At 36.3% G+C, this 20,937-nt stretch overlaps 5 protein-coding genes and 1 pseudogene across 7 annotated transcripts; 3 read left to right on the top strand and 3 right to left on the bottom strand.

The window, feature by feature from the left end:
• Positions 1 to 231: 231 nt before the first annotated feature.
• Positions 232 to 1,724, top strand: LOC120218812 (zinc finger CCCH domain-containing protein 49-like). Its single transcript, XM_039215709.1, has one exon. It carries the CDS (start codon positions 284 to 286, stop codon positions 1,403 to 1,405), a length of 1,122 nt encoding a protein of 373 aa, XP_039071640.1. The 5' UTR covers positions 232 to 283; the 3' UTR covers positions 1,406 to 1,724.
• A 3,148-nt stretch (positions 1,725 to 4,872) lies between these two features.
• LOC120218916 (IAA-amino acid hydrolase ILR1-like 4) lies at positions 4,873 to 6,043 on the top strand. The gene is made up of 3 exons (XM_039215804.1): positions 4,873 to 5,221; positions 5,452 to 5,577; positions 5,915 to 6,043. Exons 1-3 carry the CDS (start codon positions 4,910 to 4,912, stop codon positions 6,041 to 6,043), a joined length of 567 nt encoding a protein of 188 aa, XP_039071735.1. The 5' UTR covers positions 4,873 to 4,909.
• A 588-nt stretch (positions 6,044 to 6,631) lies between these two features.
• LOC120218811 (40S ribosomal protein S30) lies at positions 6,632 to 7,142 on the bottom strand. The gene is made up of 3 exons (XM_039215708.1): positions 7,062 to 7,142; positions 6,819 to 6,956; positions 6,632 to 6,679 (listed from the first exon to the last, which is right to left on the bottom strand). The coding sequence occupies exons 1-3, from the start codon at positions 7,063 to 7,065 to the stop codon at positions 6,633 to 6,635; spliced, it is 189 nt and encodes a 62-aa protein (XP_039071639.1). The 5' UTR covers positions 7,066 to 7,142; the 3' UTR covers position 6,632.
• Positions 7,143 to 7,360: 218 nt separating this feature from the next.
• On the top strand, positions 7,361 to 19,618 carry LOC120218808. 2 transcript variants are annotated; one of them, XM_039215707.1, is made up of 8 exons: positions 7,361 to 7,493; positions 7,613 to 7,674; positions 7,772 to 7,855; positions 8,086 to 8,140; positions 8,430 to 8,565; positions 9,324 to 9,374; positions 9,451 to 9,593; positions 19,606 to 19,618. In XM_039215707.1, the coding sequence occupies exons 1-7, from the start codon at positions 7,403 to 7,405 to the stop codon at positions 9,548 to 9,550; spliced, it is 579 nt and encodes a 192-aa protein (XP_039071638.1). In that variant the 5' UTR covers positions 7,361 to 7,402; the 3' UTR covers positions 9,551 to 9,593; positions 19,606 to 19,618. The 2 variants fall into 2 exon arrangements, with proteins under 2 accessions (XP_039071638.1, XP_039071637.1); XM_039215706.1 differs by lacking the exon at positions 19,606 to 19,618 and having other exon boundaries at positions 7,362 to 7,493; positions 9,451 to 9,874.
• On the bottom strand, positions 10,220 to 11,025 carry LOC120218810 (annotated as a pseudogene).
• On the bottom strand, positions 11,705 to 20,515 carry LOC120218807 (zinc protease PQQL-like). Of its 2 annotated transcripts, none has more exons than XM_039215705.1 (21): positions 20,134 to 20,515; positions 19,704 to 19,950; positions 19,471 to 19,596; positions 18,954 to 19,091; positions 18,710 to 18,844; positions 18,355 to 18,612; positions 18,127 to 18,264; positions 17,961 to 18,030; positions 17,656 to 17,869; positions 15,081 to 15,163; positions 14,643 to 14,761; positions 14,247 to 14,411; positions 14,009 to 14,158; positions 13,841 to 13,932; positions 13,516 to 13,597; positions 13,300 to 13,383; positions 13,101 to 13,217; positions 12,912 to 13,022; positions 12,604 to 12,684; positions 12,214 to 12,402; positions 11,705 to 12,079 (listed from the first exon to the last, which is right to left on the bottom strand). In XM_039215705.1, the coding sequence occupies exons 1-21, from the start codon at positions 20,340 to 20,342 to the stop codon at positions 12,011 to 12,013; spliced, it is 2,877 nt and encodes a 958-aa protein (XP_039071636.1). In that variant the 5' UTR covers positions 20,343 to 20,515; the 3' UTR covers positions 11,705 to 12,010. The 2 variants fall into 2 exon arrangements, with proteins under 2 accessions (XP_039071636.1, XP_039071635.1); XM_039215704.1 differs by having other exon boundaries at positions 14,643 to 14,876; positions 15,058 to 15,163; positions 20,134 to 20,342.
• Between the last annotated feature and the right edge of the window lie 422 nt (positions 20,516 to 20,937).

The raw sequence follows: 20,937 nt of genomic DNA, 5'->3' as shown, positions 1-20,937 counted from the left end.
GCCAAACGTGGCAACGCCGAAAGAAGTTTCGAATAAGCTTAAATGACAAACCCGTGACTCCAATACTACCGCCACTTGAATGATTTTTTACGCAGTTGAAAGCGGAGTGATAAAAGAGGAAAAATGTTGGTTCCTACATTTTTTGGCCAAACTGACAACAGCAAACTAAACCACAGTTAAAATATCCAGTAACTTAACACTGCCAGCTTCTGCTAATTATAAAACAACCAACAAACAGCTTCTACAAATATCTCAAACCCTAAACACCAACAAAAATAGAATCATGCTCGGAGAAACTTGTCTTCCCAATCCTACGGTTCGCCTTCCACCTTGGCCTGACCTTGATGATTATCAAACGGCTGATGTACACTCTCCTCTCAAGTACAATGCATCCTGCAACCACTTCAACGATAACAATGATCCGTTTTACTCGCAGGAAGCACTGCGAGCATTAGAATGTTACGTGCCACCAAAAGAACCGGATGCCGAGTCGGATTCTGAGCTTTTGGGACTGCGGAGTAGCCCGGATTCTCCGGTTGACGCTTGCTCTTGTGATCATTTCCGGATGTTTGAGTTCAAAGTACTGAGGTGTTCACGTGGCCGTGCACATGACTGGACTGAATGTCCGTACGCTCATCCGGGCGAGAAAGCTCGTCGGAGGGACCCGAGGAGGTACCATTACTCGGGTACGGTTTGTCCTGGCTTCAAGAAAGGGAACTGTCGCAAAGGAGATGCTTGCGAGTTCGCTCATGGGGTTTTCGAGTGCTGGCTCCACCCGGCTCGTTACCGAACTCAGCCATGCAAAGACGGGACGGGTTGCAGGCGTAGGGTTTGTTTCTTTGCTCATACTCCGGACCAGCTAAGGGTCGTCAGCTCCGTGGATTCGTATGATGGTTCACCTTCTAGTGCTAAAACGACTAGTTTTTGGTCTTCCCCTGGTTCCAGTTCTCCTCCGATGAGTCCCCGAGCCGAGCCTTCGCCCCCTTTTCCGCCTATGTCTCAGTCACTGAGTCGGTCTCTGGGTTCAGCTTCTATTAATGAGACGGTGGCTTCTATGAGGAACTTGCAACTTGGGAAGGCCAAGTCATTGCCTTCATCATCGAACGTACAAGTAGGCTGTTGCTCTCCAGCGTTTGGGTCTCCGAGAGGAGCAGCGATCCGACCCAACTTCTTTAGCCTTCCTAATACTCCGACCCAAAAGTTGACCCGTCATGGGGTTAGGTACTTAGATTTGTGGGATAAAGTGTGCGAAGAAGAGCCACATATGGAAAGAGTTGAATCCGGAAGGGATTTACGTGCAAAGATGTTTGAGAAACTGAGTAAAGAGAACCAGCTGGAAAGCGTTAACCCGAGTCAGTCTTCTGCAGGTCCGAACGTGGATTGGGTTTCGGACCTGGTGAATTAAAAAAAATAACTGGAAGCGTGAGCTAGCTCGATCGAAGTGGAGCTTTACATTACGTTATTATCTGATTTATTTGAATCTTTTTTGACTCCTCTTCTCACTGTGAATAGCCTCTGAAGAAGAAGATATATTTTGCTGCAACGAAATTGAAGATCTTGTAACAAAACCAGGTGTTATTTCCTACAAGCGAAGTAGAGTGGTTTGTGTTTTTTTCTTCTCTCTCCCGATAATCTTCTATGAAATTCAGAAGATCAGTAGTCAGCAGTTAAAAATTTTAAGGTTGGGTAAGGTGGAAGCAAACAATGGATAATCCCTTTCTCTATTTTAATGGTTGAATTTGTGGTTATGAAAATTTAATTAATGATGATTATCCAAGTATTGCGTAAGATTTGTTTTAGCCGTAATATTCATATTATAATAATGATGAATGAAGAATATGATAGCTATGTATGCTGTTGTGGTGGATTTGCAATGTTGGACGGTTTTAGAATCAACTCCATTGTATTGGGGAATGATGCAATCAAGCAGACTTTTTGCATTGAAGATGATGTTTCACAGTGTTTTCTCTTTTCCTCATCAATACTTCCAAGAGTGATGATGTTTTAGGTAGGCTGAAACATAAGATTTCTTGGACCAAATCTCTCATAAAGTTCAAAGAGAAGCTTAAGGTTCCCCCCCCCCCCCCGAATAGCGAAGGTGGGGGGACATGGCGGTGGTGGGGTGTTGAAGTGTAGAAAGGAACATGTATGAAAAGAGGGAGTTTTAATTATTAACCCTTCCAACACCTTTCACAAAGATGAGTGTACCATGCCTTTCGATTAGGTGTTGTGGATATAAATTTGGACCGGATTTTCTATTAATTTGATCTGATTTACAATTTAACTCATTTTTTTGATTTAATTTGAATCAGACTTTATTTAATCTGATTTGAAATAAATATGTTTATAAAATTTTATTTGATAAAATAAGTATTTAATTAAAATAATAGTATAGAAAAGAGTATTATTACAATTGTTTTAAAATATATAAGACATAATTATATTATTTTTTAAAATTATATAAACTTGAACTCGACTCTACCTGATTTATCCGATAAAAAATATAATTTGATTTGAACTTATTTTTTTTAATAAAAGAACTTTATTTCAATAAGATTAAATAAAGTCGGAATCTATCAAACTAGCATATTGTAATCATGGTTCCACTTTCCAAATCATATAGCTTCATTTGGAGACATCTTAGGTTAGCTTCTCAATTTTTCCATGTGATTGTACTGTTCCAAACTGACTGCTGTTTTATGAATAAGTTATAAAATATATGATTTAATTTTGAACAACTTTTACTTAAATGGTAAAAAATAAAAAAATTATTTATAATAAATATTGCACTCATAATTTAGAAAAGATAAAATATATCAACCGAAAATATTTAAATATTTATCACAAAGATTGTTGATTTAATGACATTTTAACTAAAGTATAGTTTCATTACTCTCAAACGAACTCTCCAATCCATAGTTAGTAAATTAAAGGACAATGGGAGGTGTCAGAATTTATTCCATGTTTGAAAAAATGATTACTAATTCTTCCTGACAATAAGTGTTTTTGGCCTTCAATTGACCCAGGAGGAACAATGATGTTGAAAATAGCTTCTAAGTTAAGTATTTAGATTTCAACCAAGTTTCATAACATGATTGCGTTGCGTTTCTATAATTGTCCTTTATCTTCTTTCGGGAAAAGAACCCAGCATATCTAATGAAAGATAATCTTTAGACAGTCATTAATAATAATAGCTCGCCATTTTATTTAAATAATGTGACTAATTGATTGATATACTTTAACATGTTCCTTTACTGAGATGAATCTTATCGAATCTAGTGATATATTTTTTAACATTTTCCCAATAATAACTGCAATAAATTATATAAAAAAAAGAATACCAGCACCAGTTATAAATAAAAAAAACCCGAGTCACTATTCATATATAAAAAAACCCCGATTAATTATTGTATTATAAAATTTAGAATTAAATTTGTGAACAATTATTTAAGTATTATATGTTTTTTAATCTGTTGATTATAAACAATTATAAAATAATTATTTGATTTCAAAGTAATAAATTAATTATATAAAAATTAATAATAAATAATATTATGACTAATAAAGTTAATATAATAATAAATTTATTTTTACATTTAATTTTAATTTGATTTAAATTCCAAATTTAAATTTTAACATATAAGTATTAGCGTAAATTATTCCTGTGACCACTTAGTTATGTCATTTTCATTTTTAACTATCGATCTTTTAATTTTATCGATAACATCGCACTTAACTATTTAAGTGTTGCCAACCAAGCCACCATCTGTTAACATTTAATGGAAAAGGTAATGTGGATGTTAAAGAAATTAATATAATTATACACTTATTGTCAAAATTTATATACTCTATCAATTTATCTTAATTGAATTAAAAAAATTTAACTAAAATTCACATACTCAAAGACCGCGTAAATGCTCCATAAGTCATAAAGTTTACATATATATCGTGTCCCATGTATGATCAAGGCATGAACAGATAGTATGAACAAGTCAAAGGCAAAGCTAGAGAAAGAAAGAAAGCGGTGAAAAGTGATTAGGGTTTAGATTAAGAACTAATGTGTAATTCATTAACGGATCAAAAATATTTGACGAGCCTCAGGCCCAATGCATTACATAAACTAGATGACCATCGGGCTTGTAACTGAATTTAATTTTAACGGACCTAACATCCTCAGCTTGTGAACGGCGCATTAACAAACTCATTAACAAACCCAAGTAGTATAATTTTTTTTAATAGAGCTGGATACAACAGTTGATGATAGGTTGGTGACCAAATTTTAATATTCTTTTGACTACAAACCAGTGACCTTCGGGATCGGGACACTGCTTGCATTCATGGGGGATAAAACAATCGATGTATGAAGATTCCGACCATCTATCATTCTGGCCTTGTGTAATGCTTCTGTTATGTACTTTTTTGGCTGAAAAGACCACCTTCAAATTGTTTGACTTCAACCCAAAAGATTAAAATCTTATTTGGACATTTCATTTTTTAAATATTTTATAAAATATAATACATTTAACTAAATATTAAATAACAATTACCCATTAAATAAAATTTTAAATTTGTTTATATAAAATAGTGACAAAAGTTGGGAGATAAGTAGGAACAAAGTAGTAGAACAGTAATTTCTGACGGCTATGTCGACGTTAGTAGATTGTTTTTACCGTACGTTGACTCAATCCCTAATCATCCAAAGCCGAACATTAACAGCATTGTTTCTGCTCTGCTATTAGCAACTCCTTTTACTGCTCCACCGTCTATACCGGTGTTCCCCAATCCCCATACGAAGGGCATTTGGTTTCATTAATTTCATCGTCTTCAACCCGAAATCTCAATCTACATTCGATTCGTTTCAATGGCTTTTCTCAAATTGATTTTACTGATTTTCACTCTCTATTCGTTTATGTCAACTCCCATTTTTCCAAACCCTTCACTAAACAAAGAAGTATTGGCTCGAATCCGACCCTACTACCTTGAATTTGCCAAGAAACCAGAGATTATGGATTGGATGGTTGGTATTAGAAGAAAAATACTTGAACAGCCTGAACTCGGTTATGAAGAGTTTGAGACTAGTAAGCTTATAAGAGCCGAGCTTGATCTGATGGGGATTCCTTACAAATACCCAGTTCCTGTTACTGGCGTTGTTGGCTATATTGGCACTGGAAAGCCTCCTTTTGTCGCACTTAGAGGAGATATGGATGCTCTTGCCTTGGAGGTAGTCTGCTTTAGTATTGTGGATTATAGTCAATCACATCACTTTCATCATTTAGCATATTTAGCTGTGTTTATGAGCTTGTAAATTGTAATTGAGATAAAATTACTATTACCCTTTCTTTTATTGAATGAATAAAGATTAACTATTAAATTAGATTAGTGATTACTTATTTAGAACTTGTTTTATTTGCAATTGATATGAAAGGGAATTGTTGGGTTTTGATGTTACAGGAACTGGTAGAGTGGGAACATAAGAGTAAGGTTCCTGGAAAGATGCATGCTTGTGGACATGATTCTCATGTTGCTATGCTTCTTGGTGCTGCAAGGATGCTTCAAGTACATCGAAATGATTTGCAGGTTCCTTGCGATTTTTCTCAATGTTAATTGATGTAGCCTCTCAACAATGTTAGTTTCTTTAATATATATTAATGGTTCTTTTTCCCTCCCTTGTCACATAAATTGGTTCAATTAAGATTGTTTCCATGGATTCTCTGTTTCTCTATGCTGCTTTACAATAGAACGTTGTTGTAAGCATCATTTGAAACCTTTTCTTAGCAATAAGATTAATTCATGCATCAGAAATTATTTGTTTTATAGGCGTTGGTATCGTAAATTATGCATTCTTAGTCGAACCCCAATTGCATGATTTGATACATCTGCTCTTTGAGCTAAATTTAAAAGCGTTGTTTAATAGGGAACGGTGGTTCTTATTTTTCAACCGGCTGAAGAAGCAGGTGGGGGTGCCAAAAAGATGTTGGATGCTGTTGCTCTAGTTAACGTTGCTGTCATCAGACTCTTGTTTGAACCTTTTATTTGTAAATGAAGGCGTGAACATTGTAAATAAGTAATTTGCATGATTTTATGAACATTTTGAAAGTTTGTTGGAGCACACAGAAGTAGGAAGGTTGATGGTGACTCAATTACAAGCATGCTACTACTCATGGCTCTTTGCTTTATTCTTTTGTCTCTACTTCCAACAAGAATTTGTTGAATCTATAATAAGACTAAAGTGTTGGTCAATCGATTTTCGATTAAATTGCCCTCACTATTTCATTCGTAGAAACAAACAGTAGTTTTTCCATTTAGCTCTTCATATATATATGAACATTGTTCTAGCATCATCTAACTGTTGATTATAATGTGGATTGAATAACCGGATATCATTGCAGAGCCACAAAACAATCAATTCAAAGACAAGTCATAAATATACTTGAATCCTTCCAGATGAATAAAACTGACAACACCACAAATACGAAAGGTTTAAAACTTTCATGATCATTGAAACATATAGATGTGTGAGATGATATCAGTTTTAACATTCTCGAATAATAGATAAAAATAAAAGTTCATTCCAATCCTTGAGACCAGTAAGCTAAAAATAGCTTCTTGCCTTCTTCACCTACATAGCTAGCTTACTTCTCAGACGAGTTAGGTCCTCTCTTTTTGCCAAATCCAACCACTGTAAAGAAAAGCCCAATATAAAAGAAACTACTTCACATTCTTATTCTTCATGACCGTTTACTCTCAGAGATTATCCAAGTTGGTTATGAATAACCTAAATAAGAAAAAGAAAATCAAGAGTAGAGAAAAATAATCACCTGCTGTAACGAAGCGGCGGTTGTATTGCATCCTCTTGTAAGCACGGCCACGGGGCTTCTTCTTCTTGTCTTGTTTTGCCACCTTGGGAGTTTGGCCTCTCACCTTACCGGCACGAGCTAGAGATCCATGAACCTTGCCTGAAATAATCAACAGGATTCGAAATGATCGAACAACAAAACGGAACGGAAAAAATAAACTAAGAGAACGAATAGAAGCTAAGAAATGAAGGTTTGAAGATTTACCCATGACGAATGATTGTGGTTTTTGGCTGCGGAGCTGCTGGCTTGTTGATCTCTTGAAGAAGAGTGGTTAGGGTTTCGGTACATTATATAGAATTGTTTGAGTATTTAGGCCCGGTTGATACCCGAAAGTTGATTTTGGACCTTATAATAGTCCAAATAAAGCCTTATCATTCATTGGGCTACTAAGGCGTCGTGTTTGAGCCTTATAACAAAGCGTTGAAGATCGAGTACTGAAACGCATCGTATAATTGGCTTGTCTAATTTGGAGCTTCGAAATAAAAATTCAAGCTCGACATCTTTGGCCTATCGACCTTAGACGGTGGTACCAATTTGGTTTGAAAATGAGGAAACTGGCGAGACAATTTCGAAGTTCTCAAGACGAGAAGTTCTCTCTCCCAACCGTCGACGATGATCGTCCCATGGATATCAACGGTATATTTCTCTCTTTTTCATCTTTTCCCCAGATATCAAATCTGTCTATTTGATTAATGATTACAAGAAAAAAGTTTCTTTTTTTTTTTCTGGGTCTTTTTTATTTTTTGAATTTACAGAACAAGAGGAGTTGGTTCGTTCTCTTGAAAAGATGCATGCCCAACAAAGTCTTCAATGGAGGGTCTTCCTCTTTACTGTTCCATATTTATAAAAAAACTTATCTCATTCCCCTTATTTCTCTATGTATACTTTGTAATTATTGATTTTTTAATCTGCAGATCGTGTTTGCAGCACTTCTGTTTTGTTACTCGGCCTTTCTTCTTTACTCCATCTATCACCAAACCTTATTTCCATGGGAACTGGTATGAATTATTCAATACCTAATTCCTTAATATGACCTAAAAGCTTATTTCCATTTCGGATCATATTACTCTTATAAAACTTTTCATGATTATGATTATGAAACTGCTAATGTAATTGGATTGTGTCGAGGTCCATGATGCACTTTGCTTTAAAATTGTATACCATATATTTTCTTTTTTTTTTTCTTATCGCAATCGACGAATATAAACCGTTGCACTTGTATTATCAGCGGTACCATGCTTACTTCATGGAAGATTTTGATTCATGGATGATAATAACTTCAGGTTTGATTGCTTGCTTACCTTCATTGGTATGTATTCATTTATTGGCTTCTTTTCCAGTTACATTTTGTTAATTTTTTCACAGAAATTGCAGATAGTTGATTTAAAAAATCCTGACTTTGGTTACTCTTATGGTGGAATATAGCCATATTGTTTGACAATATTTTCCTTCTGTTCTTAAATTGCTAGTCATTGCCCATATTTTCCACTCCTAATTATATTCATTCAACATATCTGATATGGTTTTCTTCCTGTTATATATAGTAAATTTATTAAGTTTGTATTTTAACAGAATGGCTAGCTGTATTGGCTTGCTCAATGGCTATTATAGGTCTATTCAGTTATTCAAAGGATCACAGAAAGTGGATATGGTACTCATGGTCTCTTGCCACTGTGCTAGCAATTTTCTGGGTATACTATATGCTGAGGTACATCAGAGTCTCAGAATTTTGATTCCAATGTTCGATTCTTGTTTTCTGTATTGATTTGTTGATTATGCCATGGAACTTTGTATGAACAATATATGGTGCTTAATTTATGGTTATTTTTTTTGTTGGGAGGGGGGGGGGCTTGGAGATGAAATAAAGTAATGCATGGCCAACACCAGTCAAACGTTGGTTTCCAGCCAGTTTTCTTCAGATAAAACTGTGTTAGTTCCTATGACATTGAAATAGATGTAGTAAGGGCAGTTTCAGGTTATGAGAGGGTTGGGGGGATTGATGTGATTTAAGGAGCACTGAAATGAAGTAATGTGTGGTGAGCACATTCGAATGATGGATTCCGGTCATTTTTAATCAGACACAATTGTGTTGGTTTCTATTACACATTGAAATACATGTAGTCGAAGCAGTTCCACGTTATGAGGAGGGGAATTGATGTGATTGAAGGAGGATTGAAATGAAGTAATGTTAGGTCAGTGCATTCAAACGTTTGGATTCCTGTTGTTTTTAATCAGATAAAATTGCGTTGCATTCGAGCATTTGGATTCCACTACCTGAGTTGCATTTGTTATGCATGAAAGTTGGTCCGAATCACTCTTTCCCATTTATTTTCTTTTGTAGTTAAGATTTGTTTTGGGGATCTTCTTGGTTTTGCTCTAGTTTATTCTTTGATTCATCAATTTGGATGTTCTAATATCTTATGACCCGTCTCGCTCTAACTTCTGGAATGCTAATTTGCATGTTAGAATGCCAAAATTTCGTTGGGATGTTATCTGGCTTCCCCTTGGGCCCTTATGGTATGTCAATTATACCGATCTTTCTTCCTCCTCTCATAATGCTTATCAAATTCTTACCTGTACAATGAATTTGCAGTGGAGCTGGGTTATGTCTCTATGTTGACCATGTCCTTTCCGAGTCATCAGAAGAAGTAAGAAAACTCAGAAGCTATATGTATGCTTTCAAAGCCGGCTAGCATCAGACCCCACTACTAGATTGTTTAGCAGGATTGAGTGAAGGTGGTCAAAGAAAGTATGTCTGCTGCTGTAGTTTGGCAGCTGAGAACTTATCCCCTCTTATTTGCTGTCAGCATTACAAAGAGAACTGCATGTTCACCTGTTATTCTCTCTGGACAGACCGCAATGAAAACCAGAGTTGGGGATTATTTTTCTTTTCTTTCCTCTCTTTCTTGCATCATGTTGTAGAGTTTAATAGTTTAAAGTTTCTGACGGTCTGAAGACTTTCCTAGCGGATATGTTAAGTCTGTTATTTTTAACCTGAAAAGTAGTAGTCTCGTTCATTGTTCTCGATATGTGTTATTTTCTGTAATTGAGATTTTTTTTGGGAACAATTTCATAAAATGTGTATATTATCCAAATTCTCCTCCCCCATAAAATGGGATATTGAATGCTTGAATATATTCGATCTCTTATCCTATGTATATTATACCAGCACAATGTCAACTGAATTAAATCAACTTCAACAAACAATTTAAATTTAAGTAGCAGCTTGGCTAAATTTATAACAGCTGAAAAATAACGAAAACCAAATATTCAACGAAATTCAGTATTACAGAACTCTGATATAAACTTGTTGGTGAACAAAATGGCAAGTTTGTTTCTTTTTTTTTTTTTTTAATAAACCAAGAGGTTTTGATAAATTACTCATCATCGATGACCTTGGTGCCTAAACCCTTCAATCCTTCAGCTGGGATTTCAGCAACGGTTACTAGAGAGTATAACTCTTCCTTTGCATCTTCATCGTCATTTATCTTGCGAGCAATTCGAACCCTGATCCTTCTTGGAACACTTCGGATACCTCTGCTCCAGATGTGCTTGTTCAGGTTGACATCAACTCTCACATCCTTGGTCCCCATGGCTTTTTCTGCAAACCTCCTGATCTCCTTTGTTGCCTTCGGAGCTTTCTTCTTGAATGTGCTGTTTCCAACAACATCATAGTTCAAAATTCGTTATACAACTGTTTAGTGGGCATCAATATAGGCCTCGTTTACCATTGCAGCAGAACCAAGCTTTTCTTGGTTCCACCACAGCTCAACCTAGTCGACCCTATTAACAACATAAAGGCAAACATCATCCACAGTATCATGAACCTCGCAATCAGTTACACATCTAACTCTGAATAATGTAATTGCTTACTCAGCGAAAAGCTACTACTTGACCAAATAAATTAGCAATTAGATCAATACACACATCTACGAAATACTGAGAACAGTAATAATCGAGCAACCAACGTTATACAGCGAAGAGCTAATTTTGCAACCGGACAACTAACCCCCCACAAAGTAAAGCAAATTAACAAGGGAATTTAAAGGGAAAGATGTGTTACCAGCCATGAAGGCGCTTGTGAAGGTTGATGGTGTACTCTCTGGTCACAACTCTTCTTTTCGTCCCCTTGTTTTCTCAACCATTTTCACTCTCTCTAGTGTTAATCCTTACCAGCATTCACTCACCCATTGTCAGTTCAAAACCAGATCTTAATAATAAAAAAAATTAAATAAACGAGAGAATACTAACTTATTGTTCAAGACCCAGACCTGGTTGCGTATGAAGGAAATCAGAAGCTACTAAAGAGAAAGGGGAGGCGTAACGATAAAAACGAAAAAAAAAAAAAACCGTAGATTGCAGTGGCGTCGTTTAAGAATATTAATGGATCGACCGCAACTTTGATTGGGCCTTTAAAATTAAATCAAAATCCGTAAAAGGTCTCTGTCTCACCCGAACTTTTACCGTCACACTCGTAATAGCATATTAATTTAATTAAAAGATTGAATATTTAAAATTATAATGAAGATTTACGATCTTAAATGCAAATTAAATGTATAATTAAAATATATTTTATAACTATTAACACAAATTAATCATTTAAGATATTTTTTATCGATTTGTTTTACTTATTTATGGTTGTCACTTGTCACTAAAAGAAAATTACAATAACAGAAAACCATTTAAACCCATTTTTTTTTTATGAAAACAAATACTGGTGAAACTTTTTATACTCATATTTTAGGTGTTTTTATAATATATAGCCAATTAAATTTAAATTAAATAATTCAACAATAAAATAATAAGAATTTAAACCCACATTTTCCTGCAAAAAAACTACGACTGGATGGTGGCTACTGAAGTAACCATAAATTTTCTAGTACAAAATTACAAAACATTTCATTGAATAGGCAACAATAAAGGACGCTCGAGACTGCCCAGAGTCAAGCCAACTGCAGTAGTAACAGCCATGTTTGGATGTGTCTATCAAATTAGTTATGAATAGGCATATCATTCTCTACCATGAAAACGTTACAAAATGGGGGGGGGGGGAAGCAGGTAAAATCTGGGCGTCGATCAACAATGATCCTCTAAGTTATTGCTTCAAGTTCCATGGTCAGAAAGCAATCAACTGTTTTATACATACAGGTGCGTTACGACTTCCGTGAATATCTCCACAAGCAGACTGCCAGAACTGTTATACCAGCAATGGCTGCTAAAGTCTGTGTCACGTACAAAAGTCAGTTTTAGTTCTGAGATTAACAATCCAAAATAGAAACATCTATTTTTAAATCCAAATAATGACATTGTATTTGAATATATTCCAAGAACACAAGGAAATGAGAAGATAACTGACCTTTGCATCTCTACCATAATCATTTCGCTGGAAAAGTGATCTCAGAAACTTAAATCGAGAATCTTCTGGCATAAGAATCACAATAGTGTACTGGTTTTTGCAAGGGTAAGGCAATATCCTTTGCAGTGCTGACTGGGCAGTTGAAGGTGTCAGAGATTCTCTAATCCTGGATCTTCCTTCATCTTGAACCTGCAGTGGATAAAGAATCAAAATGAGCATATACTTGTTCTACTCTTTCCAAGAGAAAGAAAGGTGGCTGATAACTAAATGCTCGAGTTTCAGCATCGACAAATCCAATAGCTAACAGTCATCCACACAGAACATATATAATCTTCTCCCAAAGCACTTTTTAACTTTATGTCCAAAACCATTAACAGACAGGCGAACCACCTTGAAGGAAGTGCCAACATCACCAGAGTAGACCCTTGATTGGTAGCTTCTCAAAATTCTCTCCAGCCAGTAATAATTTTCCTGAGAAAGTGATGGAAATTAACATTCAGAATTCAGTAATGCTGTATTTTTTTATTATTCATATATCTTTATCTACAGTAAGTGCCAATCAATTAGGTCAAATACAGTGATATAGAATTCTGTAATGGGCTAAGCACTTAAGATGGAAAAGGAGATATAAGCTACCATCCTAGAAACTGCAAAGACTAGGACAAAAATTTTATAACACAGCTCATAAGAAGTTCAACCTGCAGTCCGTTTTCATGGGCTCTCTGTTCAATTTCAAGTACAGTTGCAACATCCTGATATGCAGGCCCTTCTTCTTGAAGGTGTACTACTTCCTCCAAAGCAAGATCAACCTGTTCCACAACTGAATTTATGAGATCACTGCTACTAAGTCATTACAACCAGGGAAAGATAGAAAGGGAGATACATACCAACTTCGAGGAGATTTCTGGATCACAAGAAAAATTAATACTCATATCTCCACGAACATCACCAGTTCTAGAAGGCTTATTGCCGCCAAGGAACACAGAAACACATGCAGAGTAGATCTGGTACATAAAGAGCGATTAAAAAACATAGGTAAAAGAAATAATTAAACAGATAAATGTAAATTTCAGGAGAAGTGCATACCTGCCCATACTTAAAACGAAGAACCTGCAAGATTTTTGTTTCAATAAGTTTGCTCAAGAAACCGACACAGTGAATCTCTTCTACCTGGCATTTTAGTTTCCAAAAGCAAGGTGCACAAAATAAAAGAAAATGTCAGTCAAGATTCTGAATTATTCCTTTCCAGATTACATGTACCTGTAAGAGGAAAAAGAAAGGGAAAAAAAACCCCTCACACACCATTGTTCCATTCTTCAACACCACAGGAAAGCATAGCTGGACTGAACATTGTGCTTCTACCATGGGGCTGCGTACCACCTCTCTACAATGACAACAATGCATTAGAAAAATTTGTTGAATCCCAATAGAAATTATATATTAGCCTATACCAAAAGTCAGTTAGTATGCACACTCATGAATACAAAATTGTATGTATAAGTGTTACAAAGTGCTAAAATTTGAAGTCAATGACAATCTATTGACACCGTAATTGACTCCACCTAAAGCTTCTTGTCCAAACATCTTGACATTGTCTATCACCACCACCAAATACAGAAGTACCTACCTAATTATGGTTGTGGGAAATTTAAATGGTAATCCTTTGAGATCATCACGGTTGTAATGGAATATGGCTTCAGGAGACTTTGGTATTCCACCCTGTGCAGATAATCGAGCTTTTGTTAGCATAAGAAAAGATGAATATAGACTGTACCTTAAAAGATTCCCAACCTACCAAATATTGCAAAATAAGAGGAACTGCAATTGAGGGATCAATATTCCCAGTTATCACAACTGTAAACGTCGATGGGTCCTTAAAACAGCTGTTGAAGTATTCACATGCTTTTACTGGATCAACTTTCCTAAGGTCACTTATTCTAATAGGCTGCAAAAGAAGATACAAAAAGAATGTTAAAGAAGGCACAGATTCCAAAAAAAAAGTCTGATATTATAAAGCATGATATCATGCATACCCGGAAAAAGTAAGAGTTCCCATAGTTGAGCTCTTTCACCCGATTTGCAAATGCAGTGTAAGGATCCCTCTCTTGAGCACGGACAGCTTCTTCTGTCATTTGCATCACTATTTTGACTTCTTCTTCCCCAGGAATTACATTCATTGTAAATAGTTGATAGACAAGCTGCGAGAACACTTAAATAGTTTGCTTTTAAAATAAAGTCAGAAAAGATGAGCAAAAGTATAATATTAGCACATCTAATTTTGGTAAATCAGAGCAGAGGTGCTGTCTGCCTGAAAGAATGCTAATCCTTTGTTCTAAGCAGTAAGCATGTGCATAATTGAGCAGAATTAATGTAGAAAATAATCAGAACTGATAATACTAAATATTTTAACATTATCCAGTGAAACAAACCTGCAAGGCAGTTTCCAAGTCTGAAGGTGAACAATCACCGGAGAAGGTTCTCATATAGGCCCCAAGCTTTGTACCAACTTCTACTCTCTTTCCAGCAAGCATCTCCATTAGCACCGATGGTCTATGACCAAATACACCAATTTCTCCGGCAATGGTTGATCCCATTGAACATGAAAAATACTCACTTTCAGGAAGTTCAGATAACCCCCCATATGAGAACCCTGTAAAAAGAACCTGTTGAAATGGTACATAAGAACGTGTACTGCTGCTCCAGAAAGAATAAGATGCCTTGAAATCAATTAAAAGAGACATAAAGTTGTCTTAGGGCTAAATTACTAGAATTAAGATTCAAATGTTGCCTCAGGCAGGAAACTGAACACCAATAAAGATGCCACAATGATCAAAGGAATTATACCTGATCATCAAAAAAGTCTGTACACTTATAGCAAACCCGCATGCCATTTGACAGAGTTAATTCAGTAGCTCCAATATTTGAGTACTCTTTCTGCTCTACAACGTACCTGAAGTGAATTATTTGATTGGACTTAGTCTAAGTAACCAAAGGAGATAGTCAATCTTTCATGAAAGAGAGAATTTAAAATGGTAAAAAGAAATCGTCCAAAGAGGGAAAGTTGAGACGCTGATAGGAATCAAAAGAATCAATCACATTATAAGATATGATACAAAGTTAAATGGCTGTACTCGAGAACTACAATAACAAGACGAATGTTCAGAAGATGGAAGGAAGGATGGCAAAAAGAATCGAGGATGTGATGCATAAAGATAGAAAAGGGATCGTAGGCCGTTCCAGTTACATTGGTCTAGGAATGGCAATTCCTAGGGTTCTTTAACTTAGTACTTAGTGAGAGAAGCTCCTCCTCTCTAAAAATCATGTGTTTTAGATAAGTTTTTCTATTTTCATTCCTTATCATTTCTCTTAATGGCGAGTAAGGTGAGAGTTCCGGTTGGGAAAAACTGTGTCACTGTGATCATTTTCAACATTCCAGAGAGTTTTCATTACAAAGGTCTTTGGTTATTTTTCGATAAATATGGCGAGGTGGTGGATTCTTTCATCCCCAATAAAAGAAGCAAGGGAGGAAGTAGGTTTGGTTTTGTTTGTTTCACCAGACTGGAGGACGAGAGGAAGGCTATCAACTGTGTTGATAGATCTTGGATTCAAGGCAACAAAATTAGAGTATTCATGGCGAGATATCTTCCTCGTGATGTTTTCTGGAGGAAGAAGTTCTCTGGTCCTTATTCAGTCGAGGGAAACAATGTAAGGAAGGATGTTAGTCACATGGTGGCTCCCATTGCTGGTTCTGTTGACGACAGTAAATTCTCAACTCTCAAAGACAGCTTGTTAGGATGGTGCAGAATTTTTATTAAGTGGGTAGAGTCGTCTTCTTTTGAAGAGGCAGTCGTATCCCCGTTATCCAAGGTGAGGGAGCTCGTTGGTGCCTTTCCAGTTAAGTTTCCTGAGCTGGAAGAGGGTTCTGAAGAAGCTGGAAGTTCCATTCACTCTTCGCAGGTGCAGTCGGCCGTGAGGTGTTCTGAGAATGAAGAAAAAAATTTCTGCTGTTTGGGGACTAGTGCTAGAGGCAGCCTCCTGTCGGGTGAGTGTGTGGAGGACAGGAACATAGGAAAGGCTTTGATGATGGGTCCGAGGAGCGACGTTGGGGCTCAGAGGATGGTTCTTTCCCAAATGGAGGGAGTGGGGGAACACAAGACATTGTTGGTGCATGCGGAGAGAGAAGCAATGGATGTCTTTAAGGACACTTGTTTGCCTGCACGTGGTTTTGTGGAGAGTAAGGATTTTTTAATTAATTCTCCCATCCAGGATGGTCTCTTAGTGTCAAAGGAATTGGAAGATGTGAGCCTAAAGGATAAAGTGGATCTGTTGGTTCTCGTGGAGAGGGATAATGAAGTTGCCTTTAGGAAAAATAGTGAGTCTGCATGTGCTTTTGTAGGCTCAAAGGATTATTTTAATGATTTCCCCATGTTGGATGGTCGGGTTGAGATAAGGGAGGTGGAGGAAGGGATTTACGAGGGCTGTTCTTACAACTACGCATTCGTAAATCCAAAGGGTATCGCAAGGTAGTACATGAGACCTAAGGTGGGTTCTGGCAACAAATTTAGATCTAAACAATTTTTTCAAGGGAATTTTACAGCACCTAAAAGAAAGTATAGGGGTTCCCGAAGCAAGAGCCATCAGAGTAAGGTGCATTGGGAGGAAGAGGTGTTTGTTTTTGATGGCAGATTCACTTATGAATCTGATTTTCCAGCATTGGGGCAGTCTCAACAGAAGGATACGTTCAATTCCTTGCCTTTTGGGAAAGATTTGGGTTGTGAGTCTAATGGCGCAGTAGTGTATCTATTGTCGGAAGACGATGGCGAGTGAAGGAGTAGAAGGTTCAGGTGATCTACACCATGCTTTTTGTCTGGAGCTGGAAGTTCTGATGGTCTTTAGCCAACAAGACATGGTGATGTGGTGGAAAGGCGGCTATATGCGTGTTTTTTTGTTTTCTTATCATGTGAAAGCTCCGTGGCCTTTGGGTTAGAAGTTGGCTTTTATGATTTTAGTCAGCTGTCACCCTTGGCTTTTTTCTGGTTGTTTTGTTTGATTGAGTGTCTATCGGGCCTCGTTTAGGTTTTTTGTTTGGCCAGTCTTTTTTAGGTTGTTGTTGTTGCTTTGTTGGATTAGGCTGGTTCTGGTAGGATTGTTGGTGGCTGTTTTTGATGTTTTGTTCATATTGGGTGTGGCACCCTGGTTGTATCGTGTTCTTTCTATGGTTAATAAAATCTTAAGGCACTCTTTTCCTCCTTCCGCTGATTAAGGAGCTTCTCTATAAGCTCCTTTAATCATGAAGGAGTTTTTAACGAGGCCTGCAATTCCTATAAAAAAAGAAGATATGATATGAAGTTCTGTTAAAAGGGCACAAGTAAATAGCTATTGAGGTAAAATAGTTGCAAATATAGAATACAAAGACATTTAAAAGTAGAAAGCCAACTTTACCCTGGAGTCGGTTTTATACTGATGATTTCTTCCGGAATGTAGTCTTCATCCCATGGGGTAATGCTCCCTTGCTTTTCAAGATTATCGATCTTGGACACCACATTTTTAAGGTCATCAATTGTAGCAGAAGCTTGAGGTTCAATTGTCTTCAGGACACAGTTGCACAATGTTTGTAATTTATCTGCATATTTGGACACCTCTGATGCAGATATACCTATGTACACGTCGCATAATCATAATCAGTACAAATACATAACATTGAACCTGGTTCATTTCTATATAACAAGAGAAAATTGTTTACTCACACGGCAAAATAGATTTTTGGAGTAGAGCTTCATACTCAATACCAATAACAGGTTCATTGTGGATAAAGTGCTGCCATATGAAAATGAAGAAGACAACATATCTTTCTAAATTCACAAACCTCAAATTAGATAAATGGAAAAGATTTTAGCCACTCTAATAATATACCTGAATATATTCATCTCGTAAGCTAGCTGATTGCATTTGATCACGCTCCAAATAGGCAGATTCAATCTCCGACATCAATAAAGCTCGGACAACTGACACTTCACGCTCTGAAAACCCATGAAGTCGCACCCTTGCAACCTGAAGAACAGTGCATCCACAAGATGATATGAATGACAAAGAGGAAGAAGGAATATATACGACTCCAGAGATAACAAATGGATAGCAAACCTCAAGTAGCATTGATTCTAGGGCCTGCAAAGTCCCATTTTCCTTACAAGTCGAGCTCATAATATAAGCTTTTAAGGGGCGAACAAGAGCATCAGAGGCAGCAGAGCATGAGAAATATGGTGGATCCTTTCTACGAGAGATTTTAAAGAACCTTTGATTCAGAGCATGTAGAAACATGGACTCCACAAGCATGTCCCTATAGTCTTTAACAGTCTTCAGCTCATCCGCTGGCATCTTATAGCTAATCATCACTGCAGACTTTTACAAGGCAATGACAAGTAAGCAGAATTATTAATGATTAGATTTCCTCCAAAGCAATATGCTAAAATATGTTCAAGACTTGAAGTGTACTCACCCCGGCAGCTTCAGACTCCACAAAACATGAAAAACGTGGCTCCTCATGAGAAGGAACTGGAAATAATGGTATGTTTGGAGGGTCAGATGCAGAGATTTTCTCCTCAAAATGAGTCCTTATCAACTCAACAACACTCTAGAAGAGACAGAAACAATAAGAAATTGTTAAGAAATCTTGGCTGATAAGCAGACTTATGTTGTACCTCAGAAATCAGAATAGAGCTTCCATTCTAACGAATACTAACCTTTGTATCAGGAAAATCTCCAACAGCTATTACTGCCATATTTTGCAGATGGTACCATTTTTTATAAAACTGCTTCACTGTTTCAGAAGACACTGTTCGAATTATTTTTTCCAATCCGATTGGTAGACGCTCAGCATACTGCAATCAAACCAGGCTTAGATGTAAAATGTACTCCAAATAAAATTAGGACAAACTAGTTAGAATGTCAACCAAAATATACTGATGATATTACTCTTACAACTTTAAACTGCTAGCTTAATCTCAAGTCTGAACAATAAGCAAAATGAAATGACTTCACTAAAGACAATAAATGGAACAAAATTCTTATCCCCATCACTTGCCGATACAACATTCTCCATTCTAAAAATTACTACAGAAGTAGAGCTAAAGATTGGATTAATAAATAGATCCAACAATTGCTATGAGTAGGCTAAAGATCTCGACTGTAAAGGCCTTACAAATCAATTAATTCAATAACTGATGTTTACGGAATACATAAATGAGTGAATACTAATACCTTGGAACCTTCCATCATTAGAGCCCAATGCGCTTCTTGCATCCTTCCACTAGCATTTCTGTTTCCTCTATACTCCTCCATAACAGCCCCTCTTTCTTTTTCCAGATCATCTTTCGAGGCTCGAATCTGCACAAGATGTTCGAAGGAAAAACAAGTAAACAACCAAAAGGGGAAAAAACACAAAAAGGTGACCATATGAAAAAAAAGGAAAAGAAAAGATAAAGAGATAGTACCTCTGAACTGAATTCTGCTAATACCGAGATTGCCTGAGACAACAGCTCAGGTTTATCAATTGGAACAAATAACTCATATACCGTCTCATCAGAAGAAGTGACGGCATTCTGACAAGCACCGAATTCGGCTCCAATACTTTCAAGAAACTTCACAATATCATGATTTGTGTATTTTTTGGTGGCACTAAAAGCAAGATGCTCAACTATGTGAGCAACTCCACGCTCATTTTCCTCTTCCAAAATTGAGCTGCCAAGAACGCCATTAAAATAAGCACACTCGACAATTACCTATAAAGATTTACTACAGCACTTTAAAAAAAACCCTAAACAAGAAGCTAGGTCTTGTTAGGTCTTTGATAAGTCAATCAATTTTTTGTTTCAATTAAAAAACAAAGAAGGAAAGAAAACAAAAGGCGGAAGAGGGACTAACCCAACTTTGACGGCCAGAGCGAGAGCGGCTCTCAGGCGGGGCTTAGGATTAGAACGAACATAGTAAGTGAGACCATTGTTGAATGTGCCGTAGTCCACACCGAAGGGTCGGTGTTCGAATTCTTGATCTAAGTCCACGTTTACCAGCTTCAGTGACCTGAAGCGGTGCTTCTTCGCGATCTGCGGATTCTCGATTGGGAGCAAATTCATCTCTCTAAACGGGGGAATGAAGGAAATGTTTGATGTTCCGTTTTCTGTAATTTTGTTTGTTTGTTTGTTTATTTATTTATACCGACTTTGCTAACGGCAATCAGTTTTAGTAGTTGCAAAAATTGAAATCTTGATCTTGGAAAATTTGTTCATTTTCAAGATGGGATTAGGCCTGCAACTAAATCGTACTCTTTTTTTTCTTTTCTTTTTCTTCCTATCTACTTCTCTTTTTCTTTGGGTAAAGTATACTAAAGTCATTGAACTATGCTCAAATGATCATTTTAGTTATTAAATAATTATTAAATTTATCAATTTAGTATAAAATAATCACTATAATGTTATGATAAATTTAAATTTTTGATAAAATTAATGATCATTTTATAATAATTTGATAAATTTAAGAATTAAGAATGCATGAAACTCTCAATTTTTTTAAAAACAATTAATTCCTTTAACTTTTTCACCTAATTAAGTTTTTATATTTTAAAATTATATTAATTTATCCATTTCATCAATATTGACAGTTAATCTAATATTTTTTTTAATCATTTACTATTATATGTTACATCATAATATTATCAAGCGATATTTCTCA

This window comes from Hibiscus syriacus, unplaced genomic scaffold (genome assembly GCF_006381635.1).
Source record: "Hibiscus syriacus cultivar Baekdansim isolate YM2019G1 unplaced genomic scaffold, ASM638163v2 tig00110201_pilon, whole genome shotgun sequence".
NCBI lineage: Eukaryota > Viridiplantae > Streptophyta > Magnoliopsida > Malvales > Malvaceae > Hibiscus > Hibiscus syriacus.
Note: the sequence above shows the minus strand (reverse complement) of the source record. Positions and strands in the feature narration are given on the sequence as shown.

Excerpts from the sequence above, each read along its gene's own strand:
- LOC120218812 (XM_039215709.1), top strand. The coding sequence starts at position 284 with ATGCTCGGAGAAACTTGTCTTCCCAATCCTACGGTTCGCCTTCCACCT.
- LOC120218916 (XM_039215804.1), top strand. The coding sequence starts at position 4,910 with ATGTCAACTCCCATTTTTCCAAACCCTTCACTAAACAAAGAAGTATTG. Across the intron at positions 5,222-5,451 it reads TGGATGCTCTTGCCTTGGAG|GAACTGGTAGAGTGGGAACA; the intron begins GTAGTCTGCTTT and ends TTGATGTTACAG. Across the intron at positions 5,578-5,914 it reads TACATCGAAATGATTTGCAG|GGAACGGTGGTTCTTATTTT; the intron begins GTTCCTTGCGAT and ends GTTGTTTAATAG.
- LOC120218811 (XM_039215708.1), bottom strand. Across the intron at positions 6,680-6,818 it reads CCGCCGCTTCGTTACAGCAG|TGGTTGGATTTGGCAAAAAG; the intron begins GTGATTATTTTT and ends TTTTCTTTACAG.
- LOC120218808 (XM_039215707.1), top strand. The coding sequence starts at position 7,403 with ATGAGGAAACTGGCGAGACAATTTCGAAGTTCTCAAGACGAGAAGTTC. Across the intron at positions 8,141-8,429 it reads ATGGATGATAATAACTTCAG|AATGGCTAGCTGTATTGGCT; the intron begins GTTTGATTGCTT and ends GTATTTTAACAG. Across the intron at positions 8,566-9,323 it reads TGGGTATACTATATGCTGAG|AATGCCAAAATTTCGTTGGG; the intron begins GTACATCAGAGT and ends TTTGCATGTTAG.
- LOC120218807 (XM_039215704.1), bottom strand. The coding sequence starts at position 20,342 with ATGAATTTGCTCCCAATCGAGAATCCGCAGATCGCGAAGAAGCACCGC. Across the intron at positions 13,598-13,840 it reads TTTCCCACAACCATAATTAG|AGAGGTGGTACGCAGCCCCA; the intron begins GTAGGTACTTCT and ends TTGTCATTGTAG. Across the intron at positions 12,403-12,603 it reads ATGTTGGCACTTCCTTCAAG|GTTCAAGATGAAGGAAGATC; the intron begins GTGGTTCGCCTG and ends TATCCACTGCAG.